At 45.8% G+C, this 19,899-nt stretch overlaps 1 protein-coding gene across 1 annotated transcript; it reads right to left on the reverse strand.

Moving 5' to 3' along the window:
• Positions 1-7,825: 7,825 nt before the first annotated feature.
• Positions 7,826-19,257, reverse strand: ISL1 (ISL LIM homeobox 1). Its single transcript, XM_027095059.1, has 6 exons — positions 18,677-19,257; positions 17,658-17,847; positions 14,655-14,914; positions 12,540-12,826; positions 11,126-11,293; positions 7,826-9,076 (listed from the first exon to the last, which is right to left on the reverse strand). The coding sequence occupies exons 1-6, from the start codon at positions 18,702-18,704 to the stop codon at positions 8,960-8,962; spliced, it is 1,050 nt and encodes a 349-aa protein (XP_026950860.1). The 5' UTR covers positions 18,705-19,257; the 3' UTR covers positions 7,826-8,959.
• Between the last annotated feature and the right edge of the window lie 642 nt (positions 19,258-19,899).

Below are 19,899 nucleotides of genomic sequence, written 5' to 3' on the forward strand. Positions count from 1 at the left end.
AAACGGGCTCAGGGCGGCTCTCATGCATAACTAATGACTGTAAAGTGCTTTACAGATAGAAAAGTGTCATGTCATGGCAGAAGCAACCACTATGCGTCTTTTCCTTTAGGAGAAACTGCCTCCTTCCCTGATATTCCCTATAAAGACGATTTAAAATAGTCTATATAGTGGTTCTAGAAGATTTTAACTTGAATAACCAAAACAACATTCATGATGAACAACATTCATGATGAACAACATTCATCATTTATATTCTTGGACCATCACTCAATTCTGTAATGTTACAGATTCAATTCTAATACCAGCCACTTAGCCTGGCCCTCGAGAAAACTATGCCACGGCCAAAGGCTGCCATAATACACGTTACAAATGCACACATTTATCCACAAGAATGATTTCACAGAGTCCATCACCACTACAAAATGAAAACAAATAAACAAAGCATTACTCAATTCCGGTAGTTAATTCATTAGAAACAAGTTCCTATATGGTGAGTAAGCAGTATATCACCAGCTTTGGTCCTAGATCTCAATGGTAGAGAAGCTGTATTATTTGCCTGGCCTGGCAGGAATATTTCTGAACAGTCAGTTAACAAATAAGGGTTACTCCTAAAATTCTAAAAGGTCAGGGAAAATATTTTTAGGCCTTTTTAAAAAAAATTAATGCATCTGTTTTTAAAGTCAATTCTAATCCTACCATTTCATATGCTGATTTTCACCTGTGAGACTAATATATTATCTAGGCCTAGGTGTGACTGAAATTATTTCTTAGGTCGTTTTGGCCTTGACATACCTGCTATAAGACATTGCTGGGTGAAATACCTCCAAGCCCTGTTTTGCAAATGACACATAAGGACATTTTCCATTAACATTAATGAGACTTATGAATCCATTGATGGGATAATAGAACTAAAAGGTGAATTTCTATTGGTGATATACAATCCTTCATCCAAGTGTTAAAATTCTGGTAAACAGGGAGAAATTTGGCCATGCATAAAATGCCACAGTGCCTAGTATCTCTGAAGCTGTAAAGACTTCAAGGATATAGCATAGTCTTAAAAATACGAAATGTACTTTGATACAAAAATGAAATTCTAAGTAGTGATCTCTAAAATATTTCCATACATTACTGAAGGAAGTAAATGATTTCAGAATTTATTCAGCATTTTTATTCTCCAGAAACTGGTAATCAGTTTCATTCTCCAGAAACTGACAATAATGTATTTTCCACACTTAATGTTTTAGACATCAGTATTCATTGTTAGTGGAAGAAAATTACTGCATTTTATAAATAAAATCATTCATTTTGTTTCACGAATTAAATCTTAAATGTTATTTAGGTTGCCAGACTATTTTTATTTCAAGTATTTCTTCTTGAGAACTTATATCCCACAACAAAAACTCTTGGACAAAATTTTAAATAACTATTATTTACAGTCTGTGAGTTTAAAATGAGATTTTAACTATTTAGCCCACAAGCACTTTCCCCTTTATTGCTTAAAATATACTGTTTCAAAGTATATACGCTCTCTTCCCAAATAAAACTTTTTTTTTCTATTTCCTGCTAGTTCTCCCCCGAAGTCAGATATTCTTTTTCCTTTGCTAAACCTATTTTTAAAGTAAACCTCTTGTATATAATAAAAACAAAGTAATATTTGATCTAATAAGTAATTATTGAAAATTTTAAGGCAAAACATGATCTTAACTAAGTGTGGGTAGTTTTTATTAATGGTAAAGAAAACTTATTTAATTGAGACTATAAGTAATCTAAATTATCAAAATAACTGCAGACCAGAATCTGCACAAGTAGCATTTTGCCAGTCATGTCTTTACTGTGCTCCGAACAATTCTTTACTGTATGATATTACAGAACTGTGAAAAAAAATAGATGTAACATTTTGAAGAAATTAATTAAAAAGCTATCGGGAAAAAGTAAAATCCTTCATAGCCCCTAAAAGTTCATTCCCACCGTATTTTACCTTATCATATTCAGTGGCCTGTCTAGTATTATCTCCATATACCTGCTAAGTTTAACAAGTTTCAAACAACACATTGTATTTGTGACAGGTCAAAATAAACAGCAACTCTTACCCATGAGAAAAAGGAAAGTCAATGCCTGAGTTACAGTTAAGGATTATTTTCTGGAGAAAGAAAAAAAACATTAAGCTCCCTACAGAAATTCTTTGATTTCACGAAACTTGGGTTTTGTCTTTTTTCATTTGACACATTTGTGAGACTGGGACCAGGCAAGGAAGAACACGATGTGAATTCGCATACCTCCAAAGCTGGGAGATGGTGTTGTCTGTATTGCCATCACATGAAGCAAATAACCAAATTTTCTGACCTCCATTGATGGTTAGTTTTCAAACAGAGGCAGTATTATCTGTTCCATGCCAAAGACACACACACATACACACATACATTGTTTGCAAACTAGAAGAATAGTGAGTAACAAGATGTAACTAGAAACTCTCCCTTCTTTTTGAAACAAGAGAAAAACCCCACAGGGAAGGACCAAAATTATAATTAACTGAATGCTACTCAATTAATTTGAAATGCAAGCCACAAAATCCTTGGTTATAAATCCCCAAGCTGGGTTATTCGTCATTCCAAAAAGGGCACTGCAAGCTCTGTCCCAATGGTCCCCTCGCTCCCAAGTGGATGGTAGTGCCAGCCTCTCTGTGGTGGAAGCCAGATGGAGGATCAAGGCAGGCTTCCACGGTTTGCCCAGTGAACTGGTCACGAAAAGAAAGTCACGCCACACCTTGTGCTTGCTGGGAAAGAAAGGGCGCTCCGCCGCTCAGGGACACTCTAAGATGGTGACGCATCTTTCTCGGTACACGGTGTGGGGCGAAGGGGGGAGAAGCTTATTACTGAACTAAATGTTTTTACTGATTGCCCTTGAGTCAGAGCCCACTGACCCCGCAGACCGTAAGTGGTTATAGCGCAGACCTGTCATTTCCAGGCAGCAAGAGGAGATACCGAATTAGTCTAGGACACCTCGCGCTGAGCTTTCTCCTACAGCCCGCCACCCCCTAGGCCTCCGAGGCGCGGATAAAGATGCGCGCCGCGCTGGGGTCTCCGGCGAGCCCTGGCCAGGGGCTGCGCGGGGGCGGCATGGGACCGGATGGCCGCGCGCGGTGGCCCGCGGGGACCGAGCGGACGGCTGCGCTGGCGCGCGTCCCACCCGGTGTCCGAGGCCCGCCGCCACGCAGAACGGCCCGGATCGGGGCCGAGAAAACAAATGACTGCTTTGCGGCACTCCCCATTAAACAATAAAGCGAGCTGTAAAGCCTCAGGTGCCGTGTTTGTTGTGCCGTCTGCGCCGCGCTGTGGCTCCGGCCGGGGCGAGCCGAGCGCAGTGGGCCGGGGAGCGCCTCTTCGGCTGATTCCAGGGAAAGATAAGGAGCCGCCGAGCCACCAGCTCTGTCTAGACTCGCGACCTCACAAGTCAAGCGCCTTGTTTGGATTAGCCCTCCAGATCTGCCAACCTGATCAACCCCTGAAAGAGAAGGGCCCAGCAACACCCTTTTTTCCTCTCCCGGACCACGATTGTCCCTGCTTTAAGGGATCAAGGGCTGACTTGCCTGCGGGAGTCATGGGGCTGGTTAGACCGCTGTCGGGTCCCCCATTCCTATCACCCACCCACCCCAAACCCGAGTGCAGCCCGGCTCTGCCCTGCCCGCTGGACATGGGAAACACTTCAGAGGGGAGACCACTAGGAAGACCGGAAAAATTAGTTGCCAACCCAATCAAGTCCACAAATAACATCACCCTGAAATGAGCACGAACTTTTGCTCAGTGGAAGGGAAAGAGGGTCCTAGGCGTGGAGAGGGCTGAGCGGAGTCTCCCCGTAGGGCTCTCGTAAAGCTCAGGTTAAGGTGCCTTTCTTCCCATCTGGTGAAAAGCAATCTTACCCCCCAACTTTCCCCCCTAGTCTTAGGTGTCCTCTTTTGGAGAAAAAAAATGGTTTTCTTTTTAGAACGCTTTGCTTATCATTGCTGAGCCCTTTTTCAGAGGCATAATTAAGCCGAAAGATTTGCAAAATAAATGTCAAAAAAACTAAAAAGAATGAAGTACTCTTTAAGTGCGGCTCCGGGAGAGGCTGGCTTCTCCAAGGCATAGAAACTGGCTTCTCGGAGCCAACAGCTTAAGCGCCATAAAAATTAAAGTATGTGATAGTAACAATGCTCACAGCAAACACTCAGCAGCCTTCCCTCCTGCCCCTCCCCCTCCTTCGCTCCCAGTGAACCAACTTCTCTGTCTACACTTCAGAAGTCTCCGGGAGGTGTGGAGAGATCCTCCATCACGACTTGGGACATTGTAAGCTGTGAAGTTTATGTTTGTGGCGCCTGGGCTCAAACAGCCATTCAGTGGCTTGCTCGGTTATCAAGAAAACAACAATCAGAAAAGATCAGTAAACAGAATCGGCTGCCAGCACCCTGAATTAACTACTTACACTTTAGTTTAAAAATACCCACTCACACTGTACAAGTTAATTGTTTTTATTTTAAATAATTAATGAGAATTCAAGATTTGCAGCCATTTTTTGAAAGTAACACTTTTAAAATAAGGGCACAAAAATAATCCCCTCCCCCTTTCCCCCAGTGCCCCCAAAGAAAATTTGACTTGTCTTGTTGTGACATAATCTTTAATTGTTGATTAGCAGCGAGGAAGTAAATAGTCCTTAATGAATAGAACCCAAGCATAATTTGGATTATAAATCTCCTTTACAAAAGTTGACTAAACTGAACTTTACAGATAAGAAAACAAGTACTTTCTGCTTAGTTTACTTGTATTAGAGGTGAGATTAAACTCAAACTGGCTGGGTTCCATCCAAACTTAGCTCTTCTGGTGGTTTGGACCTAGTTTTTACTTTTTTTTTTTTCTTCTTTTTGAAGAAAAAGGAAAAGGCTAAGTAAATCCACAGGGGGTTTATAAGAGATATTTCAATGAGATCGATCTTATGGCTTAAAAATTCAAGGTGCTAAAAAATGCCAAGTACTTTGAGGTACCTCAAAAGCACACTGTGTCTTTCTGGCTTTTAGCCAAAAGGATAAGATAGACCAAAAAGGGGGTCAATAGATAGGTTTAACAACTTGATCATGATGAAGAGCAGCAGAGCAACACAAAATCATCTATTTAATCTTGGATTCCAAAAAAGTTGTGAATTGGGAAGTGGGTAGACACACCCACGCAGAATCTCAAATAACCAGAAATGTTATTTCAATGAAGAAAAAAAAATCTCTTCGAATATGATTCTAACTTAGAAAGGACCTTTTTTAAAAAAAAATTTAATGGTAAGAAAAGCCAGGTCTATTTGATGAAAGGAAAAGACAGCGACAGTAAACTGACACAGAGGATGTTATTGCTGTGAACAATAAGGAGAAAAAAATCCTGTCTTTTTAGGAGTATAGATGTTGATATAGATTCCCTGATTTAAGGACAGCGTCCTGGATGTTTTTAGTTGCATTAAATTTTAGCTTGCAGAGCTGGAGGAAATGAGTCATAATGTCCAGAAGGAAGAATTCAGAGTAATAAGGGGAGGGAGGATCAAAGATAATGGCAAACAGGAGGAATTTCATTAGAAGAGCACCGCTCAAAATTCGATCTCCAGAGGTGTGCAGGGAAAAGGAGAGTATGTGCAAAAGATGGTTTGCAAACAAGAAGACATTTCAGCTACACCTTTTAGAGCACATGCTGAGGAGTCTAGAAGGGAACACACCTTTCCTATGAATAATACAAGAACTGGAATGCTATCGACCCATCAATCCATTCTCAGCCATCAGGCAACATATATCTTGAATCTAGCAAGTGAACCCAAATCATTCAACACTTCCCTCCCTAATTACTGTACTTAAATTCGAGCTGTGGACTTCAGAACAGACTGACATCTATATATGTAAAATATTATCTCCCCACACACAAACCTAATCTTAGAAATAAATGTCAGGATGAAAAACCACCACAAAGATGTGTGCCTCACTTAAGTAACTCTATTGCATTCAAACCCTAAATAAAGTTTTTTTCCAAGTACTAATGTTTTCAAAAGTGTCTACTAAAGGCTATGGCTGGGAAAGGGAACTTAATGGTTTTCAAACCAGGGCTTGGGCTATCAGTAACTCCGCACTCCTGATACCAATATCCATGTTGTACCTGCCATCCTTGCACTTATTAGTTAGTCGCCTCAGGTATGACGGTGAGCAAAAAGGAAAATCAAAGACAGGCGAATAGAAACAGTGAATCGGAATCTGAAAAAGTCAAGTCTGGTGCAAGAGATTAGAGGAGAGAGACGGGACAGAAAAGAAAAAGAAGAAGAAGAAGGAGAAGGAGAAGAAGAAAAAAAAAGAAAAAAGGCCTTTCTTGGAGAAGATCCGTGTGAGATAAGACATAACTCCTGTTTTTCTCAACAGATGACTACAAGCCATTATTACTGCGGCCAAATTATTACCCCTCTGTCAAGAATTAGACACAACAATCAAAGTAATCAACGGGCATGTCTAATGCACTGTAACATTTTCAATGCAAAGTTTGTTTTCTCTCTGGCCCCACCACGTTAGAGCCTGTAATTAACCCCTTATGTAGGACAAAGCCAAACAAAAGCCTAATTGAGGCTCTTTCCCGACTTGCGGCAGGTTTGGAGAGGGTGAAAGCGACTTGAGAGCTGGGGAGACGCGGGGCTCCCGGGGCTCCAGCCCGGCCTCCACCCCGCTCGCCGTCAGGGGTCCTAAGGGGCGCACGCCACGAGACACACGATTAGGGTACGTTAGCTTTCGTATTTATTACGAGTTGTCAGATGTTTAAAAAGGCATTACACTGGCGCGTACAAATGCATTCAGTCTGTAGAGAGCCAAAGTATCATGGGGGAAGGGGGAGGGGAGGAGACAGGGTGGAGCCCCAAATCCTTACTCTACACCCACAAACGAACCGAGAAGCCTGATTTCGAACAGGGCCATTTCTCCTTCCCTGGGTTCCGGTTCTGGCCCAGGAGCCGCTGCTAAACGCCAGCGGGCAAGGTGTTAAGAGCTCACGTCCACGAAACTCCGACCACATGCAACCCGGATTCCTGCCCCTAGAAGGCGGTTCCCCACCTAGTCCTCGCCGCGCCCCTCCACCCTAACCAATCACCCTCGTAAGGTTTTGGGGGTCTGAGTTAAGGGAGAAAGAGAGAAGGGGAGGGGGGTAGGAAACAAGTTGGAGACGGTGGGGAAGGAGAGGCAAGGAAAGACACCCACTGACTGGTCTGGGAACTGGTGAGAAAACTCCCCTCTCTCCGTCTGGTCTTCCTGCGCAAATAAAGCAGCATTTCTCAAACGGCTGACAGCCGCCACTGGTAAATAATGATCATACTTCACTGGCTAGGCAGAAAGCCTCTCTTTTAGCGAGAGCTTATACTTGAAATATGGGTCATTTCAACGATCCTAAGCAGAAGACTTTGGTATAAAGCACTCTAAGGAGATAAACATAGTGACTCAGGATCAAAATCCATTTTAAGCAGGACCCTCTTCCTATTTTGGGTGGGGTGGAGTGGGATGGAGGGTGGGGCAGGAAAAGAGACAGGAGGAAAGAAAGGTGGGAAACAGGACAGAGGAAAGCATCTCATTGTCAAAAACCCAGTAATATTATCACAGCTGAGAGCAAAAGGCTTCCCACCAGTTTTGATCCAACTATTGAAATGCAAACTTGCAAGTTCAACCTTAACTATCTGCAATAAAATATCACACCTATTATATGTCAGTTTACCCCGATTCACATGCAGTCTTTAATTTCAGACATTTTAATGACTTACTTGTAAACATATAAAAGAGGGACCCTGGATCATTGTGTTTATTTATTTATCTATGCCAAACATTTATTGGTGAAATAGTCCTGAAGATATAATTCTACATATGGCGCTTTGATTTCACATAATATTTAAGAAAAAAGACAAAACACATAGAATTAGACATATAATTCAAAGACCACGGTACAACCTTTATCTTTTTTTTTTTTACTTCAGCAAACAAAACATAATGTCAAATGACATGAAAAGTGGCAAGTCTTCCGACAATAAATAATAAATTACTTTATAATTTTTGCAATGCAAGAGCAAACAAAAAAAAAGTTTCCTTTTTTTCCTCTTTATTTCCAGAGAGAGCGAAAACAGTCATTTTAACCAATAACTATACACATCTTTGGGGGAAAAGTTCTTGGACAGACACAAGTCAAACACAATCCCGAGACGCTTGTGGCAAAATAGAGGTAACCTTGTTGCAATGCTTTATAAGTTGGTTTTTAAATCTGAATTCAAAAACCTTTAAAGTCGCTTCAGACTTCTTGATAGAGGATGGATCTCAAAAAAAAAAGAGGGGGAGGGGCAAAAGGAAAAAAGAAATCAGCTACAGGACATGCTAGAGACCCAGGATTTCAATTAACCCCTTGTTCAAGTCAACTAAAAACATCGCAAACCAACGCAGCTCCACCTTCCTGAAAGGACTCTTTCAGCCAAAGAGGCCAGTTTCTCTTTCTGCTCATTTGCTGGAGCTCCTGTTTGGCAAGGCAATGACCAATATAGAAACAGCACCATTCAGAATAAGATGGACTAGAAAATCTCTATTTCTGCTTTTCTCTAGATGTGCAGTGAAATGAAAATGCCTTTTTTGAGATCCTTGAATATAAATCCTCTACGTTTTAAAAACGTCTTTTTTTTTTTCTTCAGTACTCCTAAGGTCATTGGATAGCATTATGTTGGGTTTGGGTTTTGTTTGTTGTTTTAATTCTAGTAAAATCCCATGATTGTCTTCACAGTGTTGCTACCATATCACCTTGTCATTAAAACAGACTTCGTGCGTTTCATGGAGCATTCATTTCTTGATTCAGTTTTTATTGACTGGGTCGTTAAATACTTTTGTTTCGGAGTTCAACATTATAATTTCCCACTTTCTCCAACAGGGAAAAAAATACATCTGAATGAATGTTCCTCATGCCTCAATTGGACTGGCTACCATGCTGTTAGGTGTATCTGGGAGCTGAGAGGACATCGACGCCACTTCACTGCCAGTGGAATTAGAGCCCGGTCCTCCTTCTGAAAAATTGACCTGCATAGAAGGTTAAGAAATGAATAAAGGAGGCTGTGATCGTATTCACAAAAGGATTATAAACTTGTCCTGTGTGTGTGTGTGTGTGTGTGTGTGCGCGCGCGTGTGTCTGTGTGCAGAGACAGATATATAGATAGAGATATCCGCACATATAATTGAATTTTAACAGGCTTAAAGAAAGCCTACAAGGAAAAGAACTTGGGAAGAAATCCTCTCGCTTTCCCATCTTCCAAGAGATCTCTGTTTTAACTGAAACTGAATTCCCAACATTATGTTGCATTAAATTATTTAAGAACAAATGTGTTTCCCACTGTAAAATGGCATCGCAACTCTACCATGCATGCTCGAAATAAAATTATCCTGCTGGCTACGTGTTGCCCTGGGAGCAGGCGAGTTCTCAGTCTCTAGGCGTCAAAGCCTCTCTTCTTGAGTTGGAAAATCCATAACACGCCGCTCAGATCGTGTGACGGGAGATTCAGAGGAGGCTCCACAGAACAGTGATTAACTCCTCAGAGGGTTCACAGCGTGGCCTTTCTTCCTTGTTGTTGGTCCTGCTGCCTTTTGGCCTCTTTCTCTCTTTCAATCAGGCTCTTCCTTCCGAGAGGAGACCCATATATTATAACGTCTTCCACATTATAAATATCTGGCTCCTTCTCTTAAGCCGAAAGTACTGTGTTGCTGTTGTAAACCTTCTTCTCCACTCTGCTCCCAACACCTCCCCATCCTCGGCTTCCCTTCCACTGCTCTCAGCTGACACTAAAGTTTCAGGAGGTGCAAACACTCGGCTGCCCTGAACCCTCCCCTTACCTGCCTTCTATGATCCAAATAACTGGTAAGATTAGCCTGACATTAAAAATAATTTCTTTTTCCTAATTCCGGGGTCTACCTTCCTTGCTATCTTATTGAACTTTCCCACTGTGAAGCCAAGGGACTTCTCAAATCTGCCTCCCCTAGACTGGCCCACTTTCAAACAGACACCTGGGCCAAGCCCTTTTAACCCCTGCCTGTGGCCCATTACCCAACTGTTGCCACAAAGAAAGAAAATGCCCTCCAGGTAAATGTGAGGGGAAAAAGTTAACCTCAATTCAAGCTTTATTTTCAAAGAAAGGAACAAGTTTTTCGGATGGATCTTGTTTTATAGAACAAGATCCTACAGGGCTGTTTATTACTTAAGAAAAAAAAACGTATGTGTACATATATCATCTCACAAAAGATATATACTTAATAATCTTAGTTATCTTCACCCAGGTGAAAAGTGAGTTGAGTTTTCTCTTCTCTGGATGTGTAGAAATATTAACACGGAAACCGGTTTTCACATTATTATCTCTCTGATTGGTAGAACTCAGGTTCCTTTTGCTATACATGCCCCACAGTATGTGACTGTGTAGGATATTTGAACTTACATACTAAAAAAATGTTTAAGCACTCCTACATTTTAGATTAAGATATAGTCCCAGAAAGAGATATAGTCACAAAAGTATCAATCATATCTTTGAATAACTGAACTTTTTATTGATATATTTGAAGAGTGCAGATAGGTGCCTGCTGACCATTGATAATAACACTGATTATGTATTACAACATTGATTATTATTACAATCACCTTGATTTAGGTCCTTAACTATACCATGCTCTAGGAGCTGAGAAGGGAGTGCATTTACCGGCTGCTGATCAAAATGCCAAGGTGATCTCTAATGTCCCTTCTGACGCTACAAGTCGAAGATGTATGACTCTGCAACCCAGGATACCTTCCCACGCGTGTCTATTTAGTTAGGCACCTTGAAGTTAATCCCTCAGAACAGGCCTGATTGATAGAAAATTCAACCTATATGGTCAAACTATGAACTCTCACAGAAAAGACTGACAAGAGGTTTGTTTTCCTTGAGTGCTTCCCTCCTCTCTCCAACACACCCCCTTCGTCTCTCCCCAACCTGGGGTCGGGGAGCACCCTCCTCGCTAACCCCCCAGAATCTTTCCTTGTGTGACAGTTTAACCAGAGTCTCCTTTCTCTGGAGAATCAGCCTCCCCACTCTGGGAGCTGACACTTACCAGTTGCTGAAAAGCCGGCTGATCTATGTCACTCTGCAAGGCGAAGTCACTCAGTACTTTCCAAGGCGGCTGGTAACTTTGCACCTCCACTGGGTTTGCCTGTAAGCCACCGTCGTGTCTCTCTGGACTGGCAGCCACCATGGGAGTTCCTGTCATCCCCTGGATATTCTGTGAATAGGTCCCCCCCCAAGCCCAACATGTTAATGAGCAAACTCCCTCCCTCCATTGTCTGTGCAGGCTAAGCAAATATACCCTGGTATTATCTTATCTATATAGTGGCCTTTATTGACTCAGTTAATCTGCTGCGAGTATGGATATTAGCCAGGGTTCAGTTTTGTGTTATTACGTTTTGTTCTTCTGTTTCTGTGGGCTGGACTATTAGGTCTGCTTGGACCTTATTAAGTGAAATTCTGTTTCGACTTTCTTCTTTCCCTTTAAATTCACTGTTAATCCCAATTCCGCCCGTCTGCCTTTCCAGGCCATAGCATCTCAGTGGAAAGCTGAGGCAGGATAGGCCTCCCTTCAGCCTCTAGACATGATGATTTTCTGGGCAGTTTGTTAGTCAGATCTGGGGGTAGATTTTCTGCAGGCAATTCTCTGGGAGCCAACCCCGACTCCCAAGCACTTGGGTCAGGCCACTATTGTGCTATTATGCAGTAACCAACTTAGAAAATGCCCTGGCCCAGGCTTGGCCAGTCTGTCAAATTTAATGACAGCACGTTTTATGGCATTTAAAAATAGGGCCTAAGCCGTAAAAAGCAAAAAAAAAAAAAAAAAAAAAAAATTGCTGGTTGGTGGGGGGAAGAAAGAAACTCTTTAGTTTAACTTAACCAGGAGGCCTGCCAGTTGGGTGCCGCTCTGGGCCAGGGATGATTGTGGGTAATAGTGCCAGGGGCCTGACATCTCTGGAGACCTGGGCTTGACCTGGAGCAGAAGGTGCCCTGTTTTCACGGGTCACCTTGGGGCACTTCGCCCACCTGGGGGCTCTGCTGCAGGCTGCGCACGGGGGACACCGGGATGACCCTGGATTAAAAAGGAAGCCAAGGAGTTGTCCCTTCCTCCTCTCGGCTGCCTGAGGAACTGATGACCGGAACTTTGGCAAAACCAGCGCCAGGCCTCACTGCCCACGGAGGGGGAGACGGCCCTTCCGGATCCGGGATGGGGCGAGGCTGAAGGGCACGAGCCCACCCCCGCGGGCTGGGGCCTCCCGGAGCAGCGCGGGCCGCGGTGTGGGCGCTGGGCCGGGCACCGGTGGGGGGCCTCTCCCCGGGGCAGGGGTCGGGGGGAGGGGCCGCCAGTGCCGGGTCCTGCTCCGGAGCCGGAGGGAAACGGCGCCGGCCCACCTGGGCAGCCGGCACGCACGCCTCCTCGGCTTCCCCCTCTCGTCCCCTGCCCGGCCCCCAGGGCCACTCACAGTTTTGTCATTGGGTTGCTGCTGCTGGAGCTGCTTCATCATGATGCTCCGCTTCTTGTCCTTGCACCGCTTGTTCTGAAACCAGACCCGGATCACGCGGGGACTGAGGCCGGTCATCTCCACCAGTTGCTCCTTCATGAGCGCGTCGGGCCGGGGGTTGGCGGCGTAGCAGGTCCGCAAGGTGTGCAGCTGCTTCTCGTTCAACACAGTCCGCACGCGGGTGGTCTTCTCTGGCTGCTTGTGGACGTGGGGCCGCAGGGCCGGCTGCCGGGCGGAGATGGGCTCGGCTGCGGGGCAAGGGGTGCCGTGAGCGGGCCGGGCCGCCCGCCCGCGCCTCTCCCGGACAATGGGCAGCTCTTTGCAGCCTCGACAGACAAAGCAGGGGCAGCAGAGGTGGGGGTAAGGGGCGCGAAAGGGAGAATAAAATCTCGCTCTCTAATCTCAGAGGTCAATGCTCAGTAATCCGGGCCCGGAAAGCAGCCTTCGCCCCTGCTCGTGTCAACATGGAGTCAGCAAAGGGGCGCACGTCTCAGGGCCTGTCCCCCTGCTCACAGCAAGGGTGGCATCGTTCTGCCTTGTTTCTCCTCCCTTTGCGCCTTTTCTAGTACCCGGACTGGGCCCAGGTTACACCGAGTCCACACAGCCCCCCACCCCCAACGCACAGGCGGTACTAGGGAAAGAAACGCAGAACCCCAGTGACAGCCAGAGACACTACCCCAGCGGGATGACTGCAGCGCAAAGGCTGAGGAGGATTCTGACAGAGAGCTTGAACTTCAGTCCCCAGGGTACAATTATATCAAGGGGATAAAGAAATTCGGGATTTCGGTCACCTCTCCAGGCTTTGATCCTTCTTAGTCTACCTGGATCTACTAAATCTACCTGGATGTTCCTGATGTGATCTGATCCCAAGAAAAGGAAAATCGAAACTCTTTAGAGCTGCCTGGCCTCTAGAGAAAAGACAGCTGGGGAGTGTTCTGGCTCCTGACTCCCTCCCAATACTTCGGCCTCTTCTGTGCTTCCCACAGCAGAGCACAGGTTGCACCGAACAGAATTTGCCACCTCTGGCTTTGCCCCCCTGCAAGCTAAGTCACAAATCCCCCAGGACGGAATTCTTAGAGCTGCCAGAGAGCAGAGGAGGAGGAGTTGTAGTTTTCTCACAGCCAGAACTCAGGGCGAATTGACACTTTAAAAATGCACAGGGCAGATCTATCAAGACCAGAAAGCAGGTTTGGAAACGTTGTCTGCCTTCTTACCTGTGGCCCCCCTCCTGGCCAACCTTGCTCTATTTCTACTCTCCTTCCTGGGGCAAGGGCCCTCAGATCTGTTTGTTACAAATCTTGCACCTTCCAGGACCCCCGGGGGTCAGGTCAACACCTATGGGGTCAATTTAGTGTCACAGCAACAGGGCCGAAGATGAAATTCTCACCAAATCAAGTAGAATGAACGGTTTAAAGAGGGAGGCTCCCTTTCAAAGGCAATTACTGCAGATAAGCTTGTGGACAGTTTTAAATTACGGCTCCATGTGAAGGCTTGCAATTATTAAAACTGTATCTTTTCAGGCCCACTCTCTCACAAAGGGATACAAATAAATTTTTAAAGTATTTTCGAGTGGGGGGGCAGTTTGCAAGGGAAAAGGAATTGAGAGGCTAAATAACTTGAGGCCACCTAAGCTTCCTTCATTGGGTTAAAGGAGGAAGCTCCAGGGGCCCAGAGCTCCACCCCTTTAATTAGGCAGCTGCGGGGAGAATACCTGGCGGGGAGCTGAAGCCCGTTTTCAGTAAGCCGCGTTTTGGAGGCCAAGGTGAACTGGAAGTACTGTTTGGGCGTGTGCAGACACGTGTGCCCAAGCGGTGTACATTGACGGGCACCCACATCTAGACACACAGACGGGTAGCTGTGCTGGGGGGAGTCAAGGGAGACAGTGAGGGCATTGAACCTTGCTGCGAAAGAGTGAAGCGCGGTGCAAACCGCACCCAGAACCCTCCGTCTCCGACCGCAGCAACCGCCGCAAGGGTCCCAGGGTTGCTGCGGCCGCTGGCGCGCTGGCAGGGGTGGCGCTGGCCTCGCCTGGCGCCTGACTCCCCGAGGAGGGCCTCCCTCCGCGCCCAGAAGTACCTGCCATTTGCAGCGGCCGCGCCGGGTGCAGCGGGCTGAGCGGGTCGCCGGCGCCCAGGCTGGCCCTCTCCACCACGTCGTGATCCGCGCGGCAGAAGAGCCCGTCCTCCCGCAGCGCGAACTCGTCCCCGGGGATGAGCTGGCGGCTGCAGGCCACGCAGCGGAAACACTCGATGTGGTACACCTTGGAGCGGGCGCGCATCACAAAGTCGTTCTTGCTGAAGCCGATGCTGCACTTGGCGCATTTGATCCCGTACAACCTGTGCGGGGGCCGGGCCCGGGGCGGGAGGGAAGCACAGAGAGAGGTGGTCACTTCAGGCGGGCGCTGCCCCCGACCCAAGGTCGCTGGCAACCTCGGCCACGACGCCCTGAGACACTGAAATCAGCATTCGCAGACAAGCTGGGAATGGGAGGGTGGAAATGATTAGATTTCTCTCGTTTCCCGCTCCATTTCCCTTTCCTATGAGCTTCTGTGTCTCGATCCGTACCTCTTAGTTGAAAACGCCCAGTCCAAACCATCGAAAAATGTTTGACGTGTTGGAAGCCTGGGCCGCTGCTCCAGCGACCAGTCCAGGGTGACCCTTGCCGCTCTTGGCAGGAAGGGGTCCAGGGGGACTCGGGAGTCACTGGCCCCAAATTTTTGCCTCCCTATCCCCCAATTTCTGCTGCTAGAAACGTCTCTAAAACTGCAACCCAAATCCTCCTTTCAAAAGAAAATGAGGTTATGGAATGAGATTGTCACCCCACTCGGTTTGAAAACACACAAATGCACAGGCAGAAGAACAAAATGAAACCTCTGAGGGTTTCCAGAGCCCTTTCTGCACAAGCCCACTGCACTTTTCCCCAGCTAAAGATCTTTTCCTCAGGCAGCAATGTTAACAGAAAGTTTCCTCTCCCTTCCTCCTTTTATTATTATTTTAAAAATCTGCTTTGGTTCCCTCCATCTTTTTCAATTTGCTGAAGCATCTACCTTTATTTCAGTTTGTTTGAGAACGCTGACCAGACAGAAAAATGAAAAGACCCACTCCTAAGGTCTTCCTCACTGCTGACCTTTCTTTACCAAGAGACAATCCTTGTAGGTTTCATCTAGAGGCTCTGCCCTGGCCCCCTCTCCGCGTTATCACTAATAACCAAAGCAGGAGCGTTCCTACAAACAGAGAGAATGGAGGAGAGGAAAAGACCTACACAAAGGGGGGTAAGAGGGGGACCCTCGCTCCCCCAAGGGGGGAAAGGCATTCGGAAATCTAAACGGTCTCTCTGTTCTGCTTTTACAACTACAGGATTTCAAAGGGACACACACACTTGCACGCGCATACACACACACAGTTGAAAGAGTGGAGAAGAAAATGTAAAAGCGATTGGTTCCTTCCACTAACGTTTAGCCAGAATTAGGCACAAGCAGGTCTGAATACAATTGAGCAAAACACTATCTCCACAGGAGTAAAGCTACTGCTGGGGTTGAGAAGTGAGCTCTCCCTCTCCAGAATCTCCAGTTCACAAACCAATCAAGTAAACAATTGAAAATGGCTCATTTGTCAGAGGTTAGAAGGTAGATTCAAAAGTTTTCCCTCCCTCCGCCTACTCTATGTGAGATCTTCCACTTCATAGGATGAAGACTTTACCTTGCCTGTGACCAAACAATTTGGAAAATCCCTCCCCCTTCCTCTAGCTCCCCACTTCCCCTCTTTCCTCCCGTTCTCCTCCCCCACCATCAAAGTATTAATAAACTTTTTTTTCTGCACTGTTCAGCTTTATTAAAATTACACTCTCCACTTCGTGGTTTTAAAATAGGAAAAAATACTGCACACTAAGTGAGCAGGAAAAAATTGTAACTGCATACTTAAATCACAGCTAAACTTTAAGGTTAAGTTCTAAGCTCCATAAACTCTATGACTTACAGAGCTAATTACTTGTTAACAGCCACTGGAGAACTTATTTTTAAATATAATATTTTGATATTATTCGACATAATAACGAATCGACATAATAACGAAGGTGTTATCTCTTCTGTTTTGTTCTTAAAACAATAATATTTTCTTTAGAAATTCTACTTCCTTCCTAAGGCAGAAAATGAAGTTTCTGACATATGTATACACAAGTCAGAAAATTTGAGATTGGCAAAGCATAAAGTTTAGACGCAGAATAAATTGAAAGAAAAAAATTCAGAAAGTTCCTTATGTGGTTTTATTCTTGACAGTAAGGGCAATTCGCTCATTTTATCAGTTACCAGATTTTAATGTGAGAAAGGAAGCTGTTCAATTATCTAAATATACCAATTGTTCGTAGACAGATGATGGGCAATTTGATCTGCTCTGTCTAATTCATCAGCTCAGATAAGATAAGAAAGAAGACAGTCAGATGTCACCAAAGGGTTAATATTTAAAAAGATTAAATTTCCGGTCTTTTTTACAGAGAATATTTGGGTTGGTTTTTAAATTTTCCAGGCAGGAGTCCTTACCCTAAAAGTAAAAGGCAATATCTCTATTTGCTCTTTCAAAGTACATCTCTAAATATGCTTAGGTCAAACTATTTCACCTATTGCATTGACATCTCCGAAGAATCTGGAAGTTACTAATAAAATACTTAATTAAAATAAATAAAAAAGAAAAAACATTGCATGATACAATAAAAACCAACCAACCTTTTTTTTTTTAAGTTTAGAAACCCCAACTTTTCCATCTTGATTTTTTTTGTTTGTTTTGGAAGGGGGAGGGTAACAGAGGAAAATAATTTGAGCATCACAAATTCCAAGAGCAATTATACAAGCTTCAATGCCACATAATTTATGGGAACCACTATCGAGTTTTGCGGGGGTTTTTTTCCCTCTAAAAAGTAAAATGAACAGCATAGGTTAATTTACATATTACACTTACAAGGGTAACTTTTGCACGCTGGAATCCATTAAGGCAAACTTCACCAAAGGACAAAGCCACACAAAATAATAAAGAATGGGGAGAGAGAGGGAAATCTCACAAAATTAAGGAAGCAGTATAAATGGCGTACCTGATATAATCTCTTTTACAGTAGGTTTTCCCATCTCTAACAAAGCACGTACAGCTCTCGTCCAAATACTGATTACACTCCGCACATTTCAAACATGCCGCATGCCATTCCAAATCCGGAGAAACCCTCAGAATATACTGATCGTGAATTTGATTGCCGCAACCAACACATAGGGAAATCAGACGTTTTTCTGAAATGAAAATAAATACATGATTGACTAACCGTTTACTTCCTACAGAGATAAACACACTTTTAGTGTCGTTCTCTTATAGGGCGTACTCTGCGAGTTTTTTTTTTTTTTAAGAGTATTGCACTTTGGGATGGTAATTGGAGTGTGCCATCAAAACCCTGACTCACTTTTAAAAGGAGGTGGAATATATGTAAAATGCAGATTTGAATAGTCTACATTTGTAAGCCTAGCACGCAATCAAACCCGTTCATTTTGTATTTCTTTTTCCTCCCTCCTCCCTCTTTGCCATAATCATTGGGAAAGATTATGGATAAGTCAAGTCAAAGAAAAGGTTTTGACTAGAAGCGTTAAGTGAACGCAGGGATGTCTATATTTTCCATGAAGCACGCTCTTAAATAGCACATAGGACTGGAAATTGTTAGCAAGAGCAGACATCAATACAGTTGTCACTTGTTCTCTTTTGCAAGTCTAATGCTAATTCACATCTCCGGGTATTGTACTTGCAGGCGGACCTTTGCAACAGAATAACCTTCTCGGAGAGCTCAGGATTCCCGAGGAGGAAACCACCGCTTAGCACCAGAAGGCTAGGGTTTTGGAGGGCACGCAGGCGAATTCAAACACAAGGTACGATCAGTTTCCCGAAGATCAGAACCGACAGCAAGCATGCAGGCGTGGCGGCAACAAGAAAAAGCCACCTTCTCTCTCTCTCTCTCTCTCTCTCTCTCCAAGCAATGACTCGAACTCCGAAGAGCCCTTGGCACCCTTGCCTGAGAGAGACCCCCGCACAAGAACAGCACACCGAGCCCCACAAGGTAAAATCGCCTCTTACTTTTTGGTGGATCTCCCATGTCTCCCATATCTGTAACAGGGAGTAATGTCCACAGTGAAATGGTGGTTGTACAGTTGGTGACCAGCCCACAGAGAGGATGCTGGAGCTGTGGCTAAGTGGGAAACAGTGGCCCCTAGGGTTGCCAAGGCTGAGAGAGCCGCTGCCCGGCTGCGCCGCGCCCTCGCGGATCGGGGAGTCCAATTTAAGCCGGCGGAGCTGGCGGAGCGGAGGCGCTGCGGCGGCGGCTGACTCGAAGCGGCTCGGGCACCTCTCTTCCTTATCTCTTACTCAAACTTCTCTGCTCCAACTCAGCTCCATCGCCATTGGTCTGACGCAGCGCGCGGGGACGTCAGGCGAGCGCCTCGCCCATTGGCTGCGGGGCGTGCGGCGCAGCTGTTCTGATTATCATATTTCAGCCTCGCTGCTGCCGTGCGCCACTGACCGCTCAGCGAGCCCGCGGGAGAGGATTAGGGCTCCCGAGGCGAGTTGCTCGGGGCTCAGGCCGCTCTCCCCCGATGCTCGGGCGGCCCGGCCGCTCTGGCTTTTGGCTTCCTTCTCCTCCTCCTCCTGCCCCCTCCCTTGCTCCTTCTCGGCCGTGCCGCCAGCGCCCTCGCCTCCTGTCGCGCTGCTCCTCCGCCCTGCGCTCCTGGGGTCCCCGCAGTCCGGCTGGCCGTGTTGCGCGCTGGGCTCACTTTTCCGCCGCCGGTGGCGAGTGGCTGGTGGGTAGGTCTTCCTGATGAAGAGGTCCTTCCCGGGCTTTAGGAAGAGGGGCGACTTGGAACAGGCCGTTTGCCTCGTTTGGTTTCGCGCTTTGGCGCACAGCTCCGGGCCTGGCCGGGCTTTGCTGCCGGGGCGGGTGAGTTCCCGAACTGGCTGCGCGTAGCGCGCTGGGAGCTGGCTAGGGGAAGACGAACCGGTCATGGGATGAATAGACCCAGAGGAATTGTTCGCTGCTGCTACCCCACTACCCCGTTATCCCTGACTTCAGATCTCCAGAAACGTGGGGGGTGGGGGGAAGGGGCGCTTCGTGCCTAAGCGGAAGATCAGGTTGGAAGCGCACAGGTAAAACCAAGCTGACTCCGCGGACTACTCTCTCCTTCCGACCCGCGAGGTCGGCTTTGCAGTTTAGAATTAGGAAGTGCACTAACCCGAAGCCTAAGTGCAAAGTGATCGGCCAGTAGTTTAAAGTTTGCAAAGTGAATATAGCCTGTCCAGTTCCTCTC

The sequence above is a fragment of the Aethalodelphis obliquidens genome, unplaced genomic scaffold (genome assembly GCF_003676395.1).
Source record: "Aethalodelphis obliquidens isolate GAN/ISIS:26980383/991018 unplaced genomic scaffold, ASM367639v1 scaffold4, whole genome shotgun sequence".
Lineage (NCBI taxonomy): Eukaryota > Metazoa > Chordata > Mammalia > Artiodactyla > Delphinidae > Aethalodelphis > Aethalodelphis obliquidens.